General features: G+C 43.3%; 2 protein-coding genes across 4 annotated transcripts in view; both read right to left on the bottom strand.

Annotated features, from left to right (window-relative positions):
- The window catches only part of LOC130611113 (amphiphysin), a 107,781-nt gene extending 98,371 nt beyond the window's left edge, over positions 1-9,410 (bottom strand). For all 3 annotated transcript variants that reach the window (XM_057431530.1, XM_057431531.1, XM_057431532.1), the window contains exon 1: positions 9,244-9,410. In XM_057431530.1, the coding sequence (XP_057287513.1) occupies positions 9,244-9,312 (69 nt within the window). In that variant the 5' untranslated portion in view covers positions 9,313-9,410. The remainder of the gene's footprint in view (positions 1-9,243) is intronic.
- The window catches only part of VPS41 (VPS41 subunit of HOPS complex), a 222,817-nt gene that overhangs the window by 97,107 nt on the left and 105,758 nt on the right, over positions 1-19,952 (bottom strand). The gene's annotated exons all lie outside the window — the stretch shown is intronic.

Here is a 19,952-nt window from a genome sequence, read left to right as displayed (position 1 = left end):
CTCCATGCAGTGCTGTCTCAACTACTAGGCAGTTTTACTCTCCATTTCACCTTCCCTGTCTTTCCATGTTTCCTAGGTACTCTGCACTGCCCAGGGGGGGTGCTGTCACTCTATTCCCAGCCTCCCACTGCATGAGGAGGACCTTGATCAGCCCTGCAAAACCTGAAGGAATAGCCCTCTTCCAGAACAATGTCCCTCCTCTCACACACATCAGGAGGCAAATAAACCAAATGAACATTCAGGACTCTTTGAAAGCCTTTAACATTTGGAGGCTCAGTACTGATTTCTAAGCACGCAATCATCTCCAAAGTGTGCAGCTGTGCTCATCTACCAAGTAACCCCATGGTGCAACAGAAGTCAATTTTCTAAATGGCTTTGGTGGTGAAGTCTGCAACAACTTGTTTTCTTGGGCATATGAGAAGAGAGGAAGGGAAAGCAAAAGCAGCAAGGAAAGGGTGACATGAGACAGAAGGACAAAGAAGGAAGAGGGAAGGTGAACATATGTTAAGATACAACTGTCCTAATACTAACTGCCTGCAAGACTGTCACATCATAAGGAATATTAACTTCTTCACTAATTAATCCAGAAATCGTTTGAGAATATAGAGGGAGAACTGTACTGGTTTTTAAAATCAAAGGCATTTCCCTGCACTGTTATACTTCCAGATGTCTTGAAATCCAAATTCCGTATTTCAAATTCCTATCTTGTCTCCAAACATCCAGCTGTTTTTGGAGCTCAGCCAGCCATCTTCTCACTTTGACATATCAACCTCATTCTGTTGTGGCTGTTTTCCACTTGCCGCTTCACACACACTGAATTTGCTCCTTTCCTGCTTCCTGAACATGGTCCCGCAGTGACCAGGCTGTGGTTGCTGCAGCCAGCCAGCCCCTGCCTGCATGGTGTTCCTTCAGTTAGCAAGGTCGGCCATGGGGACATCTGCCCTAAGCCTGCACCAGACCAACCTGCCTCTGGACCAAGCTGCACTCCTGCCTCTTTGCAGGCCTGAGTAGACCCATGAGTTTTCCTTTCCTTTTTCCTGCTTTTGATCCTAGCTCTTCTGTTCCCCCTGTGATAGGAATGTGGTTAGTACAGATGTGAAAACCAGGAGGCAATCAATTAACTTCTTTCCTCTCTGATCAGCCTCATTAACCATTCCTCATGATTTTTACAGGACTAAAACTTGTCCTATACTTAATATTACTGACAATTTTATTTTGAAGACATGATTTCATGCTCACAGCAGACCCATTGCAGCAGCATGCCTTACATATTTTTAAAGTTCATCCAAACTGCACAGAGTGGCTACACCAGTGTGAAAAAATAACACCCACATAAACCAAGAGGGATTTAGGCAATAATGCCAAGCAGAACAACTGGAAGCCTAGTTTAAATATAAGCAACAGCATCCATACACAGATCTGCACAGGTTTAATGACAGTATCACATTTTTATTTACTCTCCTACACACCCGGCACACAAATAAGTCTTGAAACAACTTCCTGAATCTCAACCTAATACATGCATTTCATGTGAAAAATCAATGTCATTTCTTAGATCTCCAAGACCGATTATTCTCCATGGAAAATGGATCATCTTTACTCTTATCAGGCTGTTTCTGTGTACACAGTGTTTCATCTGCTTCTACTTTAAGTGTATTAACCCTTGTGCATGTGGGTCACTTAATTAGGCTTTGCTGAGACGTAAAGCATGAATCATCAGTAGAAACAATTTCATTCCCCTGGCACTATAGGCTGTCACCTACCCCAACTACACATCACTAACCTCTTATAATTCTGCAAGGACACAAGAAAATGCACACCAGTCCTCTGTGTTCTTTAGGCAACTTTTATTTTCTCAAACCCCTGTTTTGTTGAAAAAAAAACATCAATCTATTCTTACAGTGTTTTTCAGACTGAAGCCTGGGAAGAGCAAGATTGACAGTTCCCTGCAAGCATGTTTAGGCACGTGTGTACACACTGGAAAGATGGCATTTTGTGAAGTCTTTCTGGAAAAAATAATAGAGGTTTGTTTGCTAATCTTGACTAGAAATGTTTTTTTTTTAGTAATGGCCCAAGACTTTGGCAGGCCTTCTGCTCCTCTTTTGTATCACGGATAAAGAAGATTGATTGCAGTTCACAGACTGTAGCACTGGCCTCTGTATCACTACAAAGCACAGATCTAGCAATCTCGTGGTTACAAAAAGGCAGAGTGAAAGCGACTCCAAGCTGAAAAGAAATTAATCTACTACAGAGATGAGAACAAAGCAGAGGATGTTACCTAGGAGTAAGCAGGAGTCCCGGGGGGGGGGGGGGGGGGGGGGGAAAAGAAGGCACAACAGAAAACCGAGTAGTAGCAGACCAATATGAGTCAGACCAGTCTCGAAGTGTGGTCCAGCCCCTCCTTTCTCTGTGCCCCCACCCATAGAAAGGCTCCTGAACTCCTCTCCCATTGCCCCATCAACCTTCCTAGGAATACCTAAACAGAATTTTACCACTTCGGTTCTTGTCCACACCTGTCTGTGCTCTGCACTTGCTCTACAGATAATGAGAGCAAAGAAAGAAGGGTAGCTTTAGCTTTCTCATAATACATTTCTGAAGTGTCTATTTGTGCTATATGTGTCTTTACCATAGGCCTATATTTTACCTTATCCTCTTAAATAGATATATAAACTCCAATCAGCAGAGAGTCAACATGACAAAGTGACACAATTGCTTTTCCAAGTTGGCCATCAGTTTATGATTTCAGCAACTATTGATTAACTAGCTTAGCTACTCATTAGGTCAGGAACCAACTGTCTTGTACTTGAGAACAGCAAAGACTCAACGATGCACAGCACTGATGCTGAAGAATATTTAGGGAAGAGCAACCCAGCACTTGAGACACTTTGGATTGGAGGCTCCAAACAGCTGAGTTTGCAGCAGAGCTCAATGAACTATACCAAACAGCAGTTCCCTAGGGAAAATGCTCTGCATGTTGAAGTGGCAGAGCCATCTGCTACCCCTTCTCCCCACGCTCTGCAGTCCCTGAGGTGAGCAGGAGGACTGGCATAACAGGCAGTGAGTGCTGCCTGATCAGAGAACTTGGTGGGGATGAATCCCCCGTGCATATTTTGGGCAGGTGAAGAAATCCCCCTGCCATATCCCAGCAAGTTGAGGGAGCTGTGGCCCTCTTCATGTAGGCAACTGCAGGAGTGTTAAAAGGCATCTTCCCCTCTTTAATTTCATTTTCTCCCAAGCTCAGTAGTCTGTCATCCCATTCTTGCTTTTGTTAGCTGTCAAGCCAGTGAAAGGGCTCTCCATGACCTGGCCAGCCATGCTGCTCTCTCCTCCATGCCCTCCTCTCCTCCCCATGTTTGCCTGCTTTTCTCTACCGTTTATCCCCACTGTGATATCCTGCTATGACAAGGTGCTGAGCGGCTTCCTTCACAGTTTCTCCCAGCCAGTGTAGAAAACTTAGGCTACTGAGGCAAAAAGCAAAGTGGATTCCCCTGGCAGCACATCCTGCTCTAGGAGGCAGGCGGTAGTGATCAGTCTGGACCAAGAATTCCTGTATTTTCCAGGTACACAGGTTATCACCACCCCAGCATCTCTCCACTATGTGCCTGTAAGTCACACGCTTAATCATGCCACAACAGGAAGGTGGCAGTGCACTGAGGAGGGGATGGGGGCCACTGATGAGGGGATGGGGGCCACTGATGACAGCCTCACTGAAGGCCTGCAAGACCTTGGGTCAGAAACATTGGGTCTTAGACAATACAACCACGCAAGAGAAAGTATTTACTAGAGAGCATGATGTAGTGAAGAGTCCAGACCCGAGCCCAACAAATTAGCAGCAGATTTTTAAAAACAAAATAAAAGAGAGGGTCTAAGTGAAGTGTAAAGAGAACATTTGAAAGAGGAAGAATCAAAGTGAAAAGGTGAAACTGCCAAGCAAGAACAGAAGAAGAGCTCGCCTTGATATTAATAATGCTTTAGTCAGCAAACAAGAAGATATGTTGCCCATAAAACAGAAGAAACAGTACTTTCTTGATTTGATGGAAGCTCAGTGGCAGCAAGGAAGTATGTATTAAATGGTAACTCATGGCTAACACTGCATATGGGGAGAAAACTGAACACAAGAAACATTACCTTCCCTCATATGACTCAAGAGCCTAACAGGGGTTTTCTCTCTCCTTTTTTTCTGTGCTTGGCAACCAGAATCTAACTCTACCTTTTAATCTGCACATTAGAAACTAAGAGTTGAAAGCAATCACTATGTTAATAATAGCTACTATTTGGCCTGATTGGGAAGGTTATATGATAACTCCAGTGAGATCATATGGAATGCTGACAAGAGAGGAATATCACTTGTAAATTTTGAGAAAAAAAAGAAAGGACACACTCCTCTACAACAAGGAAAGCTAGAATGGGGAAGAAAGGGCTTGAATTGCAAAAAAAGACCTTTCTGTTCAGTGAGGTCTTTCTGAATGAGTGGCATAGATAATTTCAGGAAAGCTGCAAAATCTCCACCATTACATACTTAAAAGAGCTGCCAAGAAAATCACTCCTAAGGAATAATTTTAAGTACAGCTGGTTCTGCTTTGTTTTAGAATGGGCCAAATGACCACTTGTGCTCCCCCTCTTCTACAATTTCTATGAAAAATAAAAGAAACTAAAAAAGGGAAATTCATTTTTTTATTATACTGCAGCCTGAAGCTAGAAGAATTTGAGCTGTATAGTTGAGACCATATCATCATATGAGAAATTATTGGCTTCTATTCTGGGTTTTTAAACCCAGAATTAACAATTAGATCTTCAGAGATGAAGTTGCCTCATCATTGCATGTGCTTGTTGCCAGCAAGGCCCTAGATGTTGTAGTCTGTCATAATACTGTAATGACTCCAGTTTACCAGATTTTATAACATCTGTGGGGCCAATGTCTTAAATCATTAGACAGCAATTTGTTTTTATGAGCCCAAAGATTGCCAGAACTATATCATCACACTGCAGGCAAGTCAGCACAGGTACAATACACATAACATGCCTATCACAAATATATTCTTGCATCCATCTCCTGCATGTGTATCCTTTATGGAACCTCCTCCTTTACAATTCTTTAAACACTAGTTAAGCCTCCAAAGTTCTCAAACTGGAATATTTAATTTTTGATGAAACCAGATATACTAATGACAAGAAGCTCAACATCAAAAAATGCATTAGGTGGATTTTCAAGAGCCACACAAAAAACTCCCACAAACAAGTCTTCCTGAACCTGAATTTTGGAAGTGCTGTGACAGCAACAACCCTGTTTATGATGCAAGGGTGGTCAAACCCTGGCAAAGGCTTCCTGGAGAGGGGATCGGCGCCCCACACCCATCAGTGGTGAAGTGGCATTTAGACAATGTCCTTAATACCATGCTTGAACTTTTGGTCAGCTCTGAAGTGGCCAGGCAGTTGGACTGATGATCACTGTAGGGCCCCTTCCAGCTGAGGTATGCTGTGCTATGCTATTCTACTCTATTCTGGTCATCTTCCTACTTCCTCCCTTCCCTACCACAAAATGATAAGGAAACCTCTGATGACATTTCTTCCCAGCCTTGCACTAGCAGAAGGCACTGGAATATCCACAACCATGCAGCAGAGCCAATGCCTCAGCTGGCACGTTGTGGGAAGGAGTTACACACCTTCCAATGGGGACAAGAACTGCGGATCACTTTGAGATAATTTGACCATCTGCACAGATTTTCAAGCAGCAAGCATGAAGTGTAGTGTTTGAAAGTCTTCTGGGTTCATCCACTCTTCTCTCAGGCCATGGCAGAAATCAACCCTGTTGACCAGAGACCACTCATAATAGCCATTCACTCTCTGCGCTATAGTAAATGTGCATGGCACTACCTTTGGCAGCTCAATCCTCTGAAATGGAGGACCACACCTGCAGGAACAGTACCTTTCCATTTGTGGACACTGAAATTGTAAGGGACCAGTTGTACCTGTTGAGTATTCATGAAGTCCACAGCACCAGAGGGGATTCATTCCAGAGTACTAAAGGAGATAGCAGATGTTACAGCAGGACCCCTTTTAACAATCTACAACAAATCCTGGGAGGTCTCTGCTGTTTGCAAGCTAGCCGATGTTAGTCCATTTTACAAGCCTTTTCTTCCAAGTAGTCTTGTCCTCAGAACTGACTCAGCCAGCCTTGGCTACCAGTACATCTATTCAGGTTTCAGTATAAACAGACCTTTAAACACATCAGTGTTTCATTTATATCTGACTTCTAGGCTCCTAAATATCACCAATACTTTTAAAACATTAATCCAGATCCTCCTGCTGACTGTTGGCAGCTTTCAACAGACGCTGCCAGCTCAGCACATCCTGAACTTGGGGGGGGGGAAGTGAGTGAAGAAATGCAGTGAAAACTGGTGTAATTCAGTAAATGGGACACTTATTGATTCAAAATCAGGTGCCAGGGCACACGTGTTACTATTTTATGCATGACGTGAAAAATGAAGTGATCATTTACTATTTCTAGATGTTCAAATTCACATTTTGAGTACTAGCTCGGTCCAGCCCATTTTGGACAACTGCCTTCCTCCCCTCATTACCACTTCAGACAGTTTAATTTACCCAATATGAGATGGTTTTATGTCAGTCATTTAGCTTTTGTAACATAGGGATCAGACATACGTGTATATGGGCACATTCACTACCTACAACCTACAACTGTTTCTTCTAGACTGCAAAGAATTGCAGATAATGATAGCATCATTAGAAGAAGTTTCCATAAATGAAGGCTTATGGTTTACGTATGTATTTATGTCTTTAATACTTATGTTCCATCAATAAAGAATAATTGGAAAACATGTATAAATTCTTTAGAAACACAACTGACTATAACAACAGATTAAACTGAAGGTGCCCAATAACAGCAACAAGATGAAACAACTTAACGCATTCAAACACTCTTTAAGTCAGTCTGGTATTACACATCTGTCACAATGCCATCCTATTCGGACCATCAGAAGTCAGGTAAATCATAGACTTTTAACTCCTAAATACAATTAACTTCTTGGCATCAAGCCCCCAGAGCAAACAAACAAAAATCAGTCATTTCCTATCACTCCCACTTGGGGACCTTCGGGGTTTGTTTTTTGGTTTTATGTTTTTGTTTGTTTGCGGTTTTTTTAAGGTTAAGTTTAAGCAAAAATAAAGCAGGATCTCTTGTTTAATAACCATAATGGAACTCAAAGCTAACCAGAACTGTAGGCACAAGAGAACTGATGATCTCACACAATCACTGCATATGCATGCCATGAAAAGGGAAGCAAGGATACAGAGTTACATGGTACTGTGTGACCTGCTAACAGCTTTCATTGTTTGTAAATATGAAACATTTAGACCACTTCTATAAGAAATAGCCGCCACAGACACCACAGTGAGGCCAAAATCACCAGACACTTGACTGCAATACATGCAGATCAAAATAGACAAACTCCCCCTTGTTAGCATGGCTGATATAAAGCAGCCCATCTGGCACACAGCAGCATCGCCAGGTTGCACCCAAGGCACCCGCTGGGCTTGAGGTGTCTACCCTAGGGCTGATGCACAAGTAGCCTTTGCCAGGACACCAGCACCTCAAGGACTTGGATTAAGGAGCGCCCTCTGGTATGCTCACACATTTCAGTAAACAAGAACAGACACACCTGAGAAGAGTACACGGGATTGTAAAGACTTATAATTAACCATCTGGTAAAGCACTGGTGTAACAACACTGACAAAGACAGGATTGTTAGGCTTCTATTCCAGCTACAGACCCACCTCAACTCACACCATAGTCATCTGATCCCTTCAAACTACTAAAGAGAATATTAGGTGTTTTACTCGGTAACAGTTGGAGCCTTCAGGAATGGCCTGATGAACACTATCATGACTTTGGTACTGAAGAGTCTTGTACTTTATGACCTTGGGAGCTAGACAGGAGTATTTGAAAGGGAAAGATCCATCACTTGCCTATGAATGACAGCCTCAACCATTAGATTCTTAAATAATGACATGATTACATATGAGACTTTTCTACATATTAATTGCTCCACTTCTTATTCCCTTTGAGCTCCACAGAGCTCAATTTGTGGCCAAAAGGAAGTAGGGATTTACAGGCAGTGAAGTCTGAGAAATACTGGTCATAAAATAATCTCTATTAATTCTCCAGAGCCCTATTACATAGGGCATGGAGCAGCACAGGATACATGCTAGAGGGATATAAAGGTTTTATGTGCCCTCAACAGAGATGTCTTGCAATGTTTGCTGACAACTGTGCCTCCCAAATTCATGCTGAGAACAGCTTTATAACCAACCGTCCTAATAGCTGATAGGGATGCTATATATAGTCATCCACAAAAGCTTTTCTGCATGGTTTAATGTCTGTATCTGGTCCTGTTCTGCAACAGCAAACAGCTAAACAGGAGTTACTGTGTGGAACATTTATACCGATCCGCTTTTATTACTGAAAAGGAGCAAAATAAACAGCAGCCAGCATTTCCGACCAGGAACTCATGCAAATTCTCCCCGACTCTGACGGTTGTTCATTTCCAGGCAACAGAAACGCCAGAATCGGCGCCGAGCTTTCCAAGCAACCATCGCTATTAACTGCACAACCCTGACCAGCCCCCCAAAACCGGAGCGCTGCCAACGAAGCCGCGGGCTCCTGCCACACGAAGGGGGTTCCTGTCACACCGCTCGGAGAGGAGCGCTCCAGCCGGGGATGAGCCGGCGTGGATATTAAAGGAAATGCAATCCTCTTAGGAGAGCGGGCGGTGAGGCGAGGCGAACCCCGCTTGCCCGCCGCGGGCCGGCACCGCAACTCGGTGGCCCCACGGCGGTGCGATCCCGGCCTATCCCCACGGGCGAGGAAGCGGCGGCCCTTGCGGGCCTGCGGCAAGCGAGCACCGGCACCACCGCATCCCTCGAGGGCAGCGACCCTCAGGCCGCCCGGAGGTGAGGAAGGGACGGACACCGGCACGGCCGAGGGGCGGCGGGTACCGTTATGTGGGGCAGTTACATAACAACACCCCCACCTCCCGCCTCAGCCGACCCCGCCGGCGGCTCCGCAGACCCCGAGAGGGCAGAGGGGAAGCGCTGAGTGGAAAGCGGGATCGCCCTCCCCTCACGAACCGCAGGCATCGCCACCGCCTTCCCCCTCCTGCCCACCGGGGCGAGGCCGCCCCTCCCCGGCCCCACAGCCGCTCTCCGCGATGCCCCGCAGCGCACCTTCTCCTGGGCGCGGTTGAGGCGTTTCTGGACGTTTTTGGCGAAGATGCCGGTCTTCATGTCGGCCATGGCTGGCGGCGGGGATGGGGAAGGCGGGGGGGAAAGGCAGGCGGGCGAGGCAGAGCCCGGCGACAGAGAGCAGCGGCGAGGCAGGGATGGCTGGATGGATGTAGTGAGGGCCAGCGGGGAGGAGCAGGGTGAGGAAGAGGAGGAGGGCCTTAAAGACACAGAGGGGGGAGGCGGGGCCGCCGCTGCCTCAGGTGCGCTGCGGGCCTCTTCGCCTCAGCCCTCCCCGGGCTCTTCGGGATAGGCAGCGGTTGTTGGGCCTCTGCTGGCGATGGGGCCGGTCCTCTAGGTAATAAAATCATCAAGGGAGATAACGGGGATGAAGATTGCCAGACACTTCCAGCGCTGCGGCAGTCGGAGGCTGTGTCTGCTACTGGTACAAGCGGCCCTCGTACAGCCAGAGAGCGTGAGGCATCCACTTACCCCCTAGGAATTCCCTCCAGGTCAGAGCCGCTCCAAGTTTCCAAGCCCCTTTTGAAGTCTTTCACCCTTGTTTGGGGGCTGCAGCAACGTGGGCATGCAGCATAGTTGGGTGCTGCAGCTGGGGGACCTGCACCCTGGCTGCGCCCAAGCTGGGGTCACTGGTGCAGGCCCTGAATGTGGGTGGTGTGCCTTGGCTTGCCATTGCACCGCTCTCTGCGTCCTCCTCCTATCCATTGCTCACTCCTATCTTGATGTAGCATCCAACAGCAATAAACTGGCTCCAGACCAGCTTCAGGCTTTTGATCTCGTTCCTGAAGTTACAGCTCGCAGTCAAAACTAGAGAGAAGCTGCAATAAAACTCTGTCCTCCCTTGACAATTAAGCAACCCAAAATCTTCCAAATACAGAGTGGCTCAGCACCAGTCACTCAAGGATAGCAAAGTCGGCTTGCTTAGATACCACAGCCCCTAATTCTCTTCTGGCTGAGGAAAAAAATAAAAGCAATGCAAAGCAAAACCCTGGAACTCCAGACTCTGAGCCTGTGCCTGTGTTCCTCTATAGGAAGTTGTTCTGTTTGTAATGCTTTTCATTTATTTTTCAGACTGGAACAAAACATAAGACAGAAGGTCTCGTAGCTGCCAAAAGAAGATTGTCTCGTATGCCTTGTAAGTCCAGCTACGTTTCCTGAGACTTTGTATTTATGACATCTGCCTGGTCCCAGACCTGCACAACACATTTTCCTGCAGCATTAGGAATTAGATTTAACATTCTGACTGCAGCAGTAACAATCATTACTAAGAAATCGTGACCTACATAAAAGGATATGCTTATTTAATTCTCACATAAGCATCTTTTAAAATCATAATTTAAAAAAACCCCAACCAAGCAAAAGCAGGAAACAAAGAAAACACATCATAGCAACCAAGGAATGATTTTATCCAAAAGATTGCAGGCAGTCTGTTATAATGCTGTTAAGCTGGTGAAAGATCAAAACAAACTCCCAGTGTGCACAGGGCTCCCAAATCCTTTGAAGTCATTTTTCACATCTTCAGAGTTTTTCTTTCTGGACAGTTTGGCATCTAAATCCAGAAGGACCCCACCACTTAAATAACAAACAAATCATGGAATGAGGTGGTCTTAACTTTGATTACTCATGCATTTTCTTCACCAAAGGATAACCAAGATAACGCATGTCAGCAGCACAGAATGTATTTGATTGCATTTGGGCTATTCAGGAGGGCACTCTGTCATGCCTTTTTGTCCCGTTATCTGATATAATGATAGGAGATCCACCACCACCAAGCCCAAAAATGCATTTTCATGGTGGTGGATGGGGAGCATGAAGATGTATGGGCTGTACTGCATCATACAGCCTCTCTCTTCGTCTCCAGTCAGATAACCTGAGCTGGCTTTGCCCCATTGAACAGCCTGGGACAACAGACAGAACTGGCTTTTTTAGTGACAGGTTTACTAATGTGTGTGTTGCTCTCCATCAGCCTTATTTAAGAAAGTAATTATCAGCAAGAAGTCAGGCTAATTTCTCCATACTCCCTATCCATCACATAACATCTATTGTAAATCTCTTAAGAGAAAATTTCTCCACTAACATGTGTTCCAAAGCAAATTTCTCTGTGTGTTTCTGATGCTTTAGTCTGAAATAGACAATGTTTAAAAACACAGAATCACTTACAGTTTACCTGCTTGATTTCCCTATGTATTTGTTGGGTTATTGTTTATTTGTTGGTATTTTAAAATGAGATCTCACTTCAGTTTCAGTTTTTAATAGCAGGGATGATCAGTCATTCATAGAAGCATGCTCTTAAATCAGTGGTGATTTTTGAATGTAAAATCTCTGAGGGGAAGGGAGAAGGTAAGGATTACCGCTACTGCTACATTACCACTTTTGCCAGGTGGTGGTCCCTGTTCACTCAAAGTGTTAGTCAGAAAAAGAAGAAATCTACATCTCTTTTGACACATGGTTTCCTCATCACGCATTTCTGCTTTTCTGTGCACTCTTCATTCCTGTAAAGCAATAAAATTAGAAGACACTGGTCCATAGGAGCCAATTCTACAAGAGAGTTGAGAGAGCAGAAACTGTTGGGTGTATTGAAGCCATCTCCATTGCAGTGATAATTACAATACAGCTATCACCTACTTTGGAGCAACACAGCAACTTTCACCTCACAGAGCTCTACAAACAGCAGTACACGGAGACACAACTCACACACTGGACATGGCAGACGAAAGACATGCCCATCACAAGCATACCACATTAATACTCTCTGCAGCGGCAAAATGGAGTGGGAAATGAAGATTGTTCAAATGAAGCTGCAGGACAGCCCAGAGTTGAAATCATACTGTAACTGAGGGTTTGAAGAGGCAGAATGTATGGACCCAAATTGTCACTTGTCAGTTGAGACAGATCAGCAATCGTGGGAAAGCAACATGAGAAGTTAAATGACTTAAGATGTACAGGATCTGAATTGATCTTGAATAATCAAACTGTTGTTTAAATCTCCTTTTATAAACAACAGCTTGGCACTCTACTGGTGGTTTAGGTAAGCATGTAATGGACAGTAAACAACTAGCTTAGTTATCAGGGCAGTTTCTGCAGGTCTTGCTGCTTTTTGAATGTGGGTCACAGAGAGGAGAGCTGCCTGGCAGAATCACAAGACATGGAAAGCAAGGAAGACAGTGGAAAATAAATGTCAAAAGGAAAAGTACTTGCATAAAATAAATGTGTGCCAAAGCCTGTAAAACTCTAATTACAGAGGAAATTTTCAATAGCCATACATGTTCTGTAAGTAAAGACTTAGGCATTTATTTTTAATTAAAATTCTTCTTATCATAGCAAAATACAGATTATTCTTTTTCAACATTTTCCTTCACTAACCTAACTTCAAATTAACATCTGGGTCATTACTATGCTAACACACGTTGAACCTGAAAATACCTGGAATTACTGCTGCCTTTGGGTGAATCTTTGGGTTTGAGGCTGCACAAGTAGGTAAGAAGACATAACAAGAGAACCAAATCCTTTAGGGTTGCAGGTGGGGGTAGGAGCGAGGAATTAAGTACCAGTTAATACCAGAGATTTCTACTTGTTACACAGTTGCAGTGTCAATAAAATAGGAACTTGAGGAAAAGACTGCAGTGGTGAGGAGGAAAAGCTTTTCTTGAGATCCAAGAATGAACTTCTGCAAGGCCAGAGCTGCAGGGACGTGCAGCTCCGTCCCTCGGTGAGGATAACTGCCAGCCTACACCCATCGCAAAGGAGGCTGCACAAAGAAATTTGCTCTACGTTTTATAATTTTAATGGAAACAGTATCTTGATAGGCTGTGTACCCAGTACCATTTCTGGCATTAGAAATGAATGCTGAATAGGATACTCGTGCTACGGTTGGCCTCATCCCCTAATGTGTCAGGTTTTAAATTAAAACCACAGTGAGTGGTACAGAAGATGAATTTTGGAGAATTGTGCTGACAGCATATGAGCTTTCCCACTTATGTGGAAAAAAATCCAGAACATAATTTACACTGAAAGAAAAAAAAAAGTAGAATTAAAAAAAAAAAAAGACTCTCCCAAACTAAATCTTTAGATGCATGATATAACTTTTCTGCTAAGTACCAACCACTCTTAGCTAAAATTCAGGCTCCTTTATTCTATCTGAGGTCAGCATTCAGAAGTGATTGAAAATTGCTTTTGAGAAATCTGGGGCTAGATGTGCTTGACACATTTCTTCTTAGTTGGAAGACTAAGAAGACAACATTTCAACTTCAAGAGACACATTCCATCTTCCTTGGCCAGAATCAGAAATACCTGCCCTTTTAACTGTCAGGTTAAAAGACAGAAAGCTTTTATGTAAGGCACCTTTTTGATCTCTCCTGGAATAACAGGCAACCTCTTTGCTTGAATGTGTATTCCTCCACACACAATTTTCCATAGGCTCTTTCCTATCGAATGTATTTGTGATATTCCCAGTTTTTGCAGTGAGAATCTGGAAAATCACATCTCCCATTTGCATAACAATAAAAATAAATATTGTGACACTTAATCTCTCTCTTTTCTTTAAGCCATTCCACCACAATCTTGCCTTCACTGGGGCACCCACCTCGCCAGTGGTGAGTTCGTCTCACAAGTTAGGCACTTGTAAAGGGACCAGCTGCATGGCATCAATTTTATTCCATAAATGACTCTTTGCTCATGAATTAGCTGATAATGATATTATGAGCACATCAAAGCATCATCCAGCCTCTCTTTTTATTCCTGGTGCTAATGCACATTTACACAGTGCCATTGCTTCCACAGTTCACATGGGCTTGGAGGAGGAGGGGCATTGTGAAAGATGAGTAATCCTAATCCTGGAGTGTTTAAAACTGGAGGAAGATGACTAGCATAACTGTTGTGATTGTGTGTGCCCCTGATTTCAAAAGGCCGTGAAATGCAAGATAATATAAACATGCAAAATAATAAATGTAATTATTTTCTTTACAAAAGTCATAGGATTTGGGTTTCTTCAAGAAGACAGAATCTCGTAAACCATTGTGGACTAATTGTGCTGGCTTAATATCTGACACAGCACTTTCAAAGTATCAGTACATTTTTCTTTCTTATCACCTGGAGCTCGGCTATGGAAGCCGGAAGCCTCTTCTCCTGCAGCAGATTTTCCCGTCTTGACACTCACTGCCTCCAAGGAAGTAATAACAGTTTAGAGCTACCATGGATCTGCTTACGGGTATGCAGAAGGTCGCCTGTGAGAGCAGCACTAGGGAGTTACGAGACCTAGACCCATCAGGCATGTCCTAAAAAGCCTGGCTCTGTAGGGAATGATGTGATCTCTGGCCACAGGAGAAGCACTTTAATTATGAAGACCATAAACCACAGGAAAATATTGAACCAAACTTCAAAAAGGCACCTCTTGAGACTCTAGCAAATTGTAGCATCTGCTACTTTAAGTTGTGAAGTCAAAAGTCAGGTTTTATGTCTATGGAATCTCTGAAGATATCCCCAGCTTTTGATTGTCAGGGATCCTTATTCAAATCTCTCCACTCTTCTTTCTTGATACATGGTTTGTTCTTAACTGAGATAGATTGGACCTGCCTTCTCTCACCATACTCCCTAAATTGTTCCAAGGAATCCCGAACTGAATTTCATGCCTGTGCTCTGTATCAGAGCTTTGGGAATGCCAGCACTTCTCTCATCAAAATGAATAAGAGCAGCACCCTGAAAAGTTCCAACATACATTTCTTTTTACTGGGAAAAAATCTTTAATTCATATTATCATAACATCCCAAAGGTGATGGAGGGGGAAGCAGTCCCTGGAGACAGTTAAAACAGTCCTACTTGTAAATGGCCTGCCTGGTTTAGGAGATTGTTATTTACCTGTGGCTAGTGTATTATTCAGCTGGCTTGAAAAGTAGTGTTCCAGGTTTGGTTATTTTTTTCCCAGAAACATCTCTCTGCAGCATTTAAAACAGTATAAGCAAACGGCAGGATTTGGAGGCCAGGTAACCTTTACATCCAGATCCCAGCAAAACTTGCTTTGCCACAGACTCCATTTCTGATCTGTATCACCTTAGTATAGATGTAGGAATGACAATAAACACTCATCCAGCAACTGTCTCTGAAAGGAGATTTTTCTGAACTATTTCAATCATTAGATGAAAAGACATTCTGGATGCTAACAGTTGCTCTAACAGTCACTATAGGAACCAAACTCTCCAACTGTTGCACGCTTCCTAGTCCTTGGCATGCGAGACAGTGATTTTTTCTCACGCTGTGGGGGGAAAAAAGAAGTCTTTAGCTAATAATGTTATGCTGGTCTTATTTTAGAAGCATCTTTTTGCAGCTTTTTGCATCTTTTATCAGAGGCAGCCTCGGTAAAAGTTAAAGTTATACATAATCCAAATTAAAATTTAACACCTTCTCCCTTCCCTTTCACCTCTTCAAAACGGGATTGAGAAATGTTCACACATTGCTACTGTTCTCCCTGTTGTGTCTCAGAAACAGCATGCAGCAAGACAAGAGAAATAACTACACAGTAATGTTATCTTCTAATTGTTTGGCTCTTGAAATCAGTGCTTTTAGAAGGAAAACCTATAGCAAAATCTCAATCACCAATTAATTCATTACTGTTGCATATCAATTAAATTTAAAAAACCTGCAAATGCCCTTAGATGAATAGAATGCATGTTGTATAATCAATAATGAATGCATTGCTCTGTAGAGAGAGGTCATGGGCTTCATATATTTCCTGTATTCCCTGAGCACCTGTAAAACTGTCATACTAAGGAAAAATGAGGAGCAAGGTCAGAGAGCAGACTGAAGGCTCAAAATAAGGATAAAGATTTGCAATGGATGGGGCAAGGATTTGCAGAAAACACATGAGTAGAACCTGGAGCTGAATATAGGCACTGATCTCTCTTCATCTCAGCATAGCATCATTCAAAACCAGTATTTTCAGGTACCCTCATACTTTAGTTTTGAAGCAAAAGACCTGGTCGTGTCCCCTTCAAAGTCAAGGGAAGAATTTCTAATCAAGGTTAATGGAATAGCAGATGAGCATGGAATAAATTTAAGAGTGTTAGTAGAATAAGTGCAGGTGTCAACAGCTTCACTGTGCCAGGGCTGACATGCACCAGTTGACATGAAGTTTAACAAGGAGCTCAGAGGGGCTGCTGAGAGGCACAGGTCAGAGCAGTGATACACACACCACTAATTATTTCAGTATAAAGGATACCTACCCATGAACAAATCTTTGAAGCCTCCGCTTTCTGTATGTCAAGCATGACACAAGTTTCTTCTGATCCTTCTCTTCACATCTGCCAAAACCCCTTTTTCCTGTTAGCCAGTTTTTGCTAAAAAGCTTCTAAAATCCAAAAGCAAGATCAAAAGATATGGGCATTTGGGGGAAGGAGAATAGGATTCTTCTTAGAAAGTCTTTTTTTCTTATTACAACACCTCAGGCTTGGAGTGAGGTTGGCTTTGTCTCACTCCACCTTGCTGGCAGCAGGGAGAGCTGAGGTGAGATATATGGCACTCCACATCACAAGCAGAAGTCCAGCTCTGCACCTGAACCTGCTGCAACACCCGTATTGGAGATTATGCATGAGAGAGCCCTGCTCTCCTGGAGATGGCTGAGCACCTGCCTGACCATGGGAAGTAGTGACTGAATTCCTTATTTAGCTCACTTGGGCATAGCTTTTGCTTTACCTTTAAACTGTCTTTATCTTAACCCACGAGTTCTCTCACTTTTATTCTTCCGATCCTCTCCCCCACCCCACTGAGGGGGAAGTGAGCGAGCGGCTGCGTGATGTTTAGCTGCTGGCTGGGGTTAAACTATGACAGCAGAGTAGATGCTCCAAATGCTAGATTATTACTAGACTAGTGGGTGGTAACTATCTCATCTCCTACCCTTCCCACCCAGAGGAGAAATATCATGATTTAAGGTGTCAGGCACTGAGTCTTGGATTCCTACCTAGCTCCACGGTAGCTTCATGTGAGAAACACATCTCTGTCTTCAGCATTTCATAGCAGCTGGCAGAGGTGTGCCCTCAGCTGGGGTCACTCCAAGGAGCCTATTTGCAATCCCCAGGTTGTGGCCACAAGTGAGCAAAGGGCTGGTTTTGATTCAGTGCATTTGCACAACCAGGGCTCAGGCTCCTGAGATTGCAGCTGAGATGTGAAGGGATGCTGTGAGAAAGCATGTTGGCTAGAGATGTGCAAAGCGTGGAAAACAAAACAGCAGGCAGAGACAAGTTTGTTGAGACTGGAATAGACAGAAAATTGAGAAAATTTTGCAGGGAAAACTGTGACCTGAAAAGGTATTAAAATCTAAGGGGAAAACAAGAAAAGCAACATGAAGGTTCAACCCCATTGCAATCTAGTGCTTTGCTGGGGTGGTGGCATATTAGCTCAGTAACTCACCAGTCTTAGCTATTAGACAATAGTGAACTGCTCTGCAATTCCACGTTCTGTGTACGTGGGATACACTGTGTAAACCCTGCCATTAGTTTCCATCTGCTCATGGTAAGAATTGCCTGAATAAAGGGGATGAGGGACTATGGTTTGCACAGTTAACGAATGTTTTCTCCCTCTCCCACTCTTCAGAGCTCAGGAAACTTCGGAACCTGTCTCTCAGCCCCTCTAGACCTAACTCTGCAATGCAGTGTAGGCTTTGCAGGACTGAGCTGCCGAGCTTTTCATTTGCATCTGGGCCTAATGACCTAGGTAGGAGCTGAAAGGAGAGGGTGACATACAGAGATGCAGGGGTGAGCAGAGAGCAATGGGGTGTGATAAAGAGGAGCAGAAGCAGCAGATTGAAACAGATTGGTGTAGTATAGATGTGAAAAGATATTTTAAGTCATGCTTTATATTACATGACTCATCAAAATATTGCTTAATATGTAGAGTTTACATGACACATTTCCACATGCTTTGAGATATAGCTCAAAATCTTGATCCAAAAGAGCAGTGCTGCAATTCCTGAGCTCCAAAATTAGCATGCGGGTGTCAGAAGGGCAGTCAGATGGGATCATTCAACAGCATGAACCAACAAAACCCCTCATCATCTTTTGCAACATTCATTACTTTGAAAAACTCCCTATATAAAGAATTTGGTAAACAGCACTCATCAAGAGAGAGGGAGAAGCTGTGCTCATATTGAAGCATAGCACGATGCAAATGAAGACTCTGATTTCTATATTGATTATCATCTTTATAAATAAGATAGAGCACATTTAACTTAGGTACACTATGAAAATAGCTTTAGAAGGAAGCAAAAAAAAGAGAGGAAAATAACTTGCACAAAAGTTCTCAGTGTTTTACGTCAAATGAGAATTAAAGGACCACATGAATGAGTGTTAACAGTGTCAAACATATTGCCTGGTTCCCACAAATAGATCAGTGCCCAGTTAATGTTGGTCTCCCCTGTAATCTGACATGATTAAGAAACAGCCCTTGGTAGAGGATCAGGTGGAATTGCTTACATTTTTCATGCCTTTTTTAAGTACAGTCACAGAGAACTACAGAGCTCCTTTGAAGTTCTGGGGCTTCAAGGCCTGTCCCAGCTACTATCAAAGCCAATAAAAACTTCTGTTTGACTTGAATAAATTTTGGCTTAGGATTTAATACTCTGAGGCAGAGGATGCATCTATCCACGTCCTTTGGCTCTGTGCAACACAAACCAACTTTAATGGCAATGTAGGGTTTTGTACTACCCAACCTTAATGTGCAATTGCCTGTGCAATGACAATGAACAGTTCTGCTTTGAAATTTCACGGCAGCTGTTACTTTTAATTTGCTTTTAATGTGCATTTCAAGGCACACATTTTCCTTAGTGGGCAAGTGTCATTAGGTGAAAGTGAAAACATGCTCCTTTTGAAATGGAAAAAGTCCAAGACTAATCCCTCTAATTTTATCGCATCCTAGAGGGAACAAAATCAAAGCATGAGGCCAGCATTTAAGATTGTTGAGGAAATCAGATTCCTCTGTAAACCTTTATGGTAATCACTAAGGCTGGGTTTCATCTCCTCTCCCTGCAGCCCTCTGCAAGTTAGACATCTGAATTGAAATCAGGCTCTATTTAAACAAATGGATGGAAGCACTCTCCTCCTAAGGCAAATGACAGCAATTGCCTATGGCTCACATGCTAGAAACTTTAACGCTAACATTTTTAATGGATAAAATTGAGACAGATGAATCAAAGCCATCACCAAGAAAAGCCACCAAGATGGAAGTAAAACTCTAGCCAGGTAGATGCTGCTTAGTGCCTGAAAGACCAGAGGCTGGAAAGGAAAGGAGAAGAGTTTAGGATGCATATCAAATGATGCTGTGGTACCTAGTTCGGCCAGCATGGTGGTCACGATGAATATTTAAAGAGATGCAGCAGGTGAATTGTAAAAGAAGAAGAAGTAATACTGGTGTCAATATGAAACCATACAAATATTACACAAGACCATCAGGTCAGAAATTTAGGGGCTTTTAGAATATTTTTCACTCATTTCAACATCATTTTGATGCCACCACTTTCAACATCGGCAATCCATTGTGTATGTGACACTTACACCACTGCATTTATAAATTCCAGATGTACATTCCTTGTGAGGTACTCACGGAAGCAGTCTGAGTATTTTACTGTAATATCTTAATAAATCAGGACATGCACTTTATGACTGTACTGGAATGATTGTCATGAGAGGAACATATTAGGAACAGCCATT

The sequence above is a fragment of the Pezoporus wallicus genome, unplaced genomic scaffold (genome assembly GCF_028554395.1).
Source record: "Pezoporus wallicus isolate ANWC-B61680 ecotype Strahan unplaced genomic scaffold, APGP_CSIRO_Pwel_v1 scaffold_11491, whole genome shotgun sequence".
NCBI lineage: Eukaryota > Metazoa > Chordata > Aves > Psittaciformes > Psittacidae > Pezoporus > Pezoporus wallicus.
The sequence above is the reverse complement of the archived record's forward strand: the minus strand, read 5'-3'. Positions and strand labels throughout refer to the sequence as shown.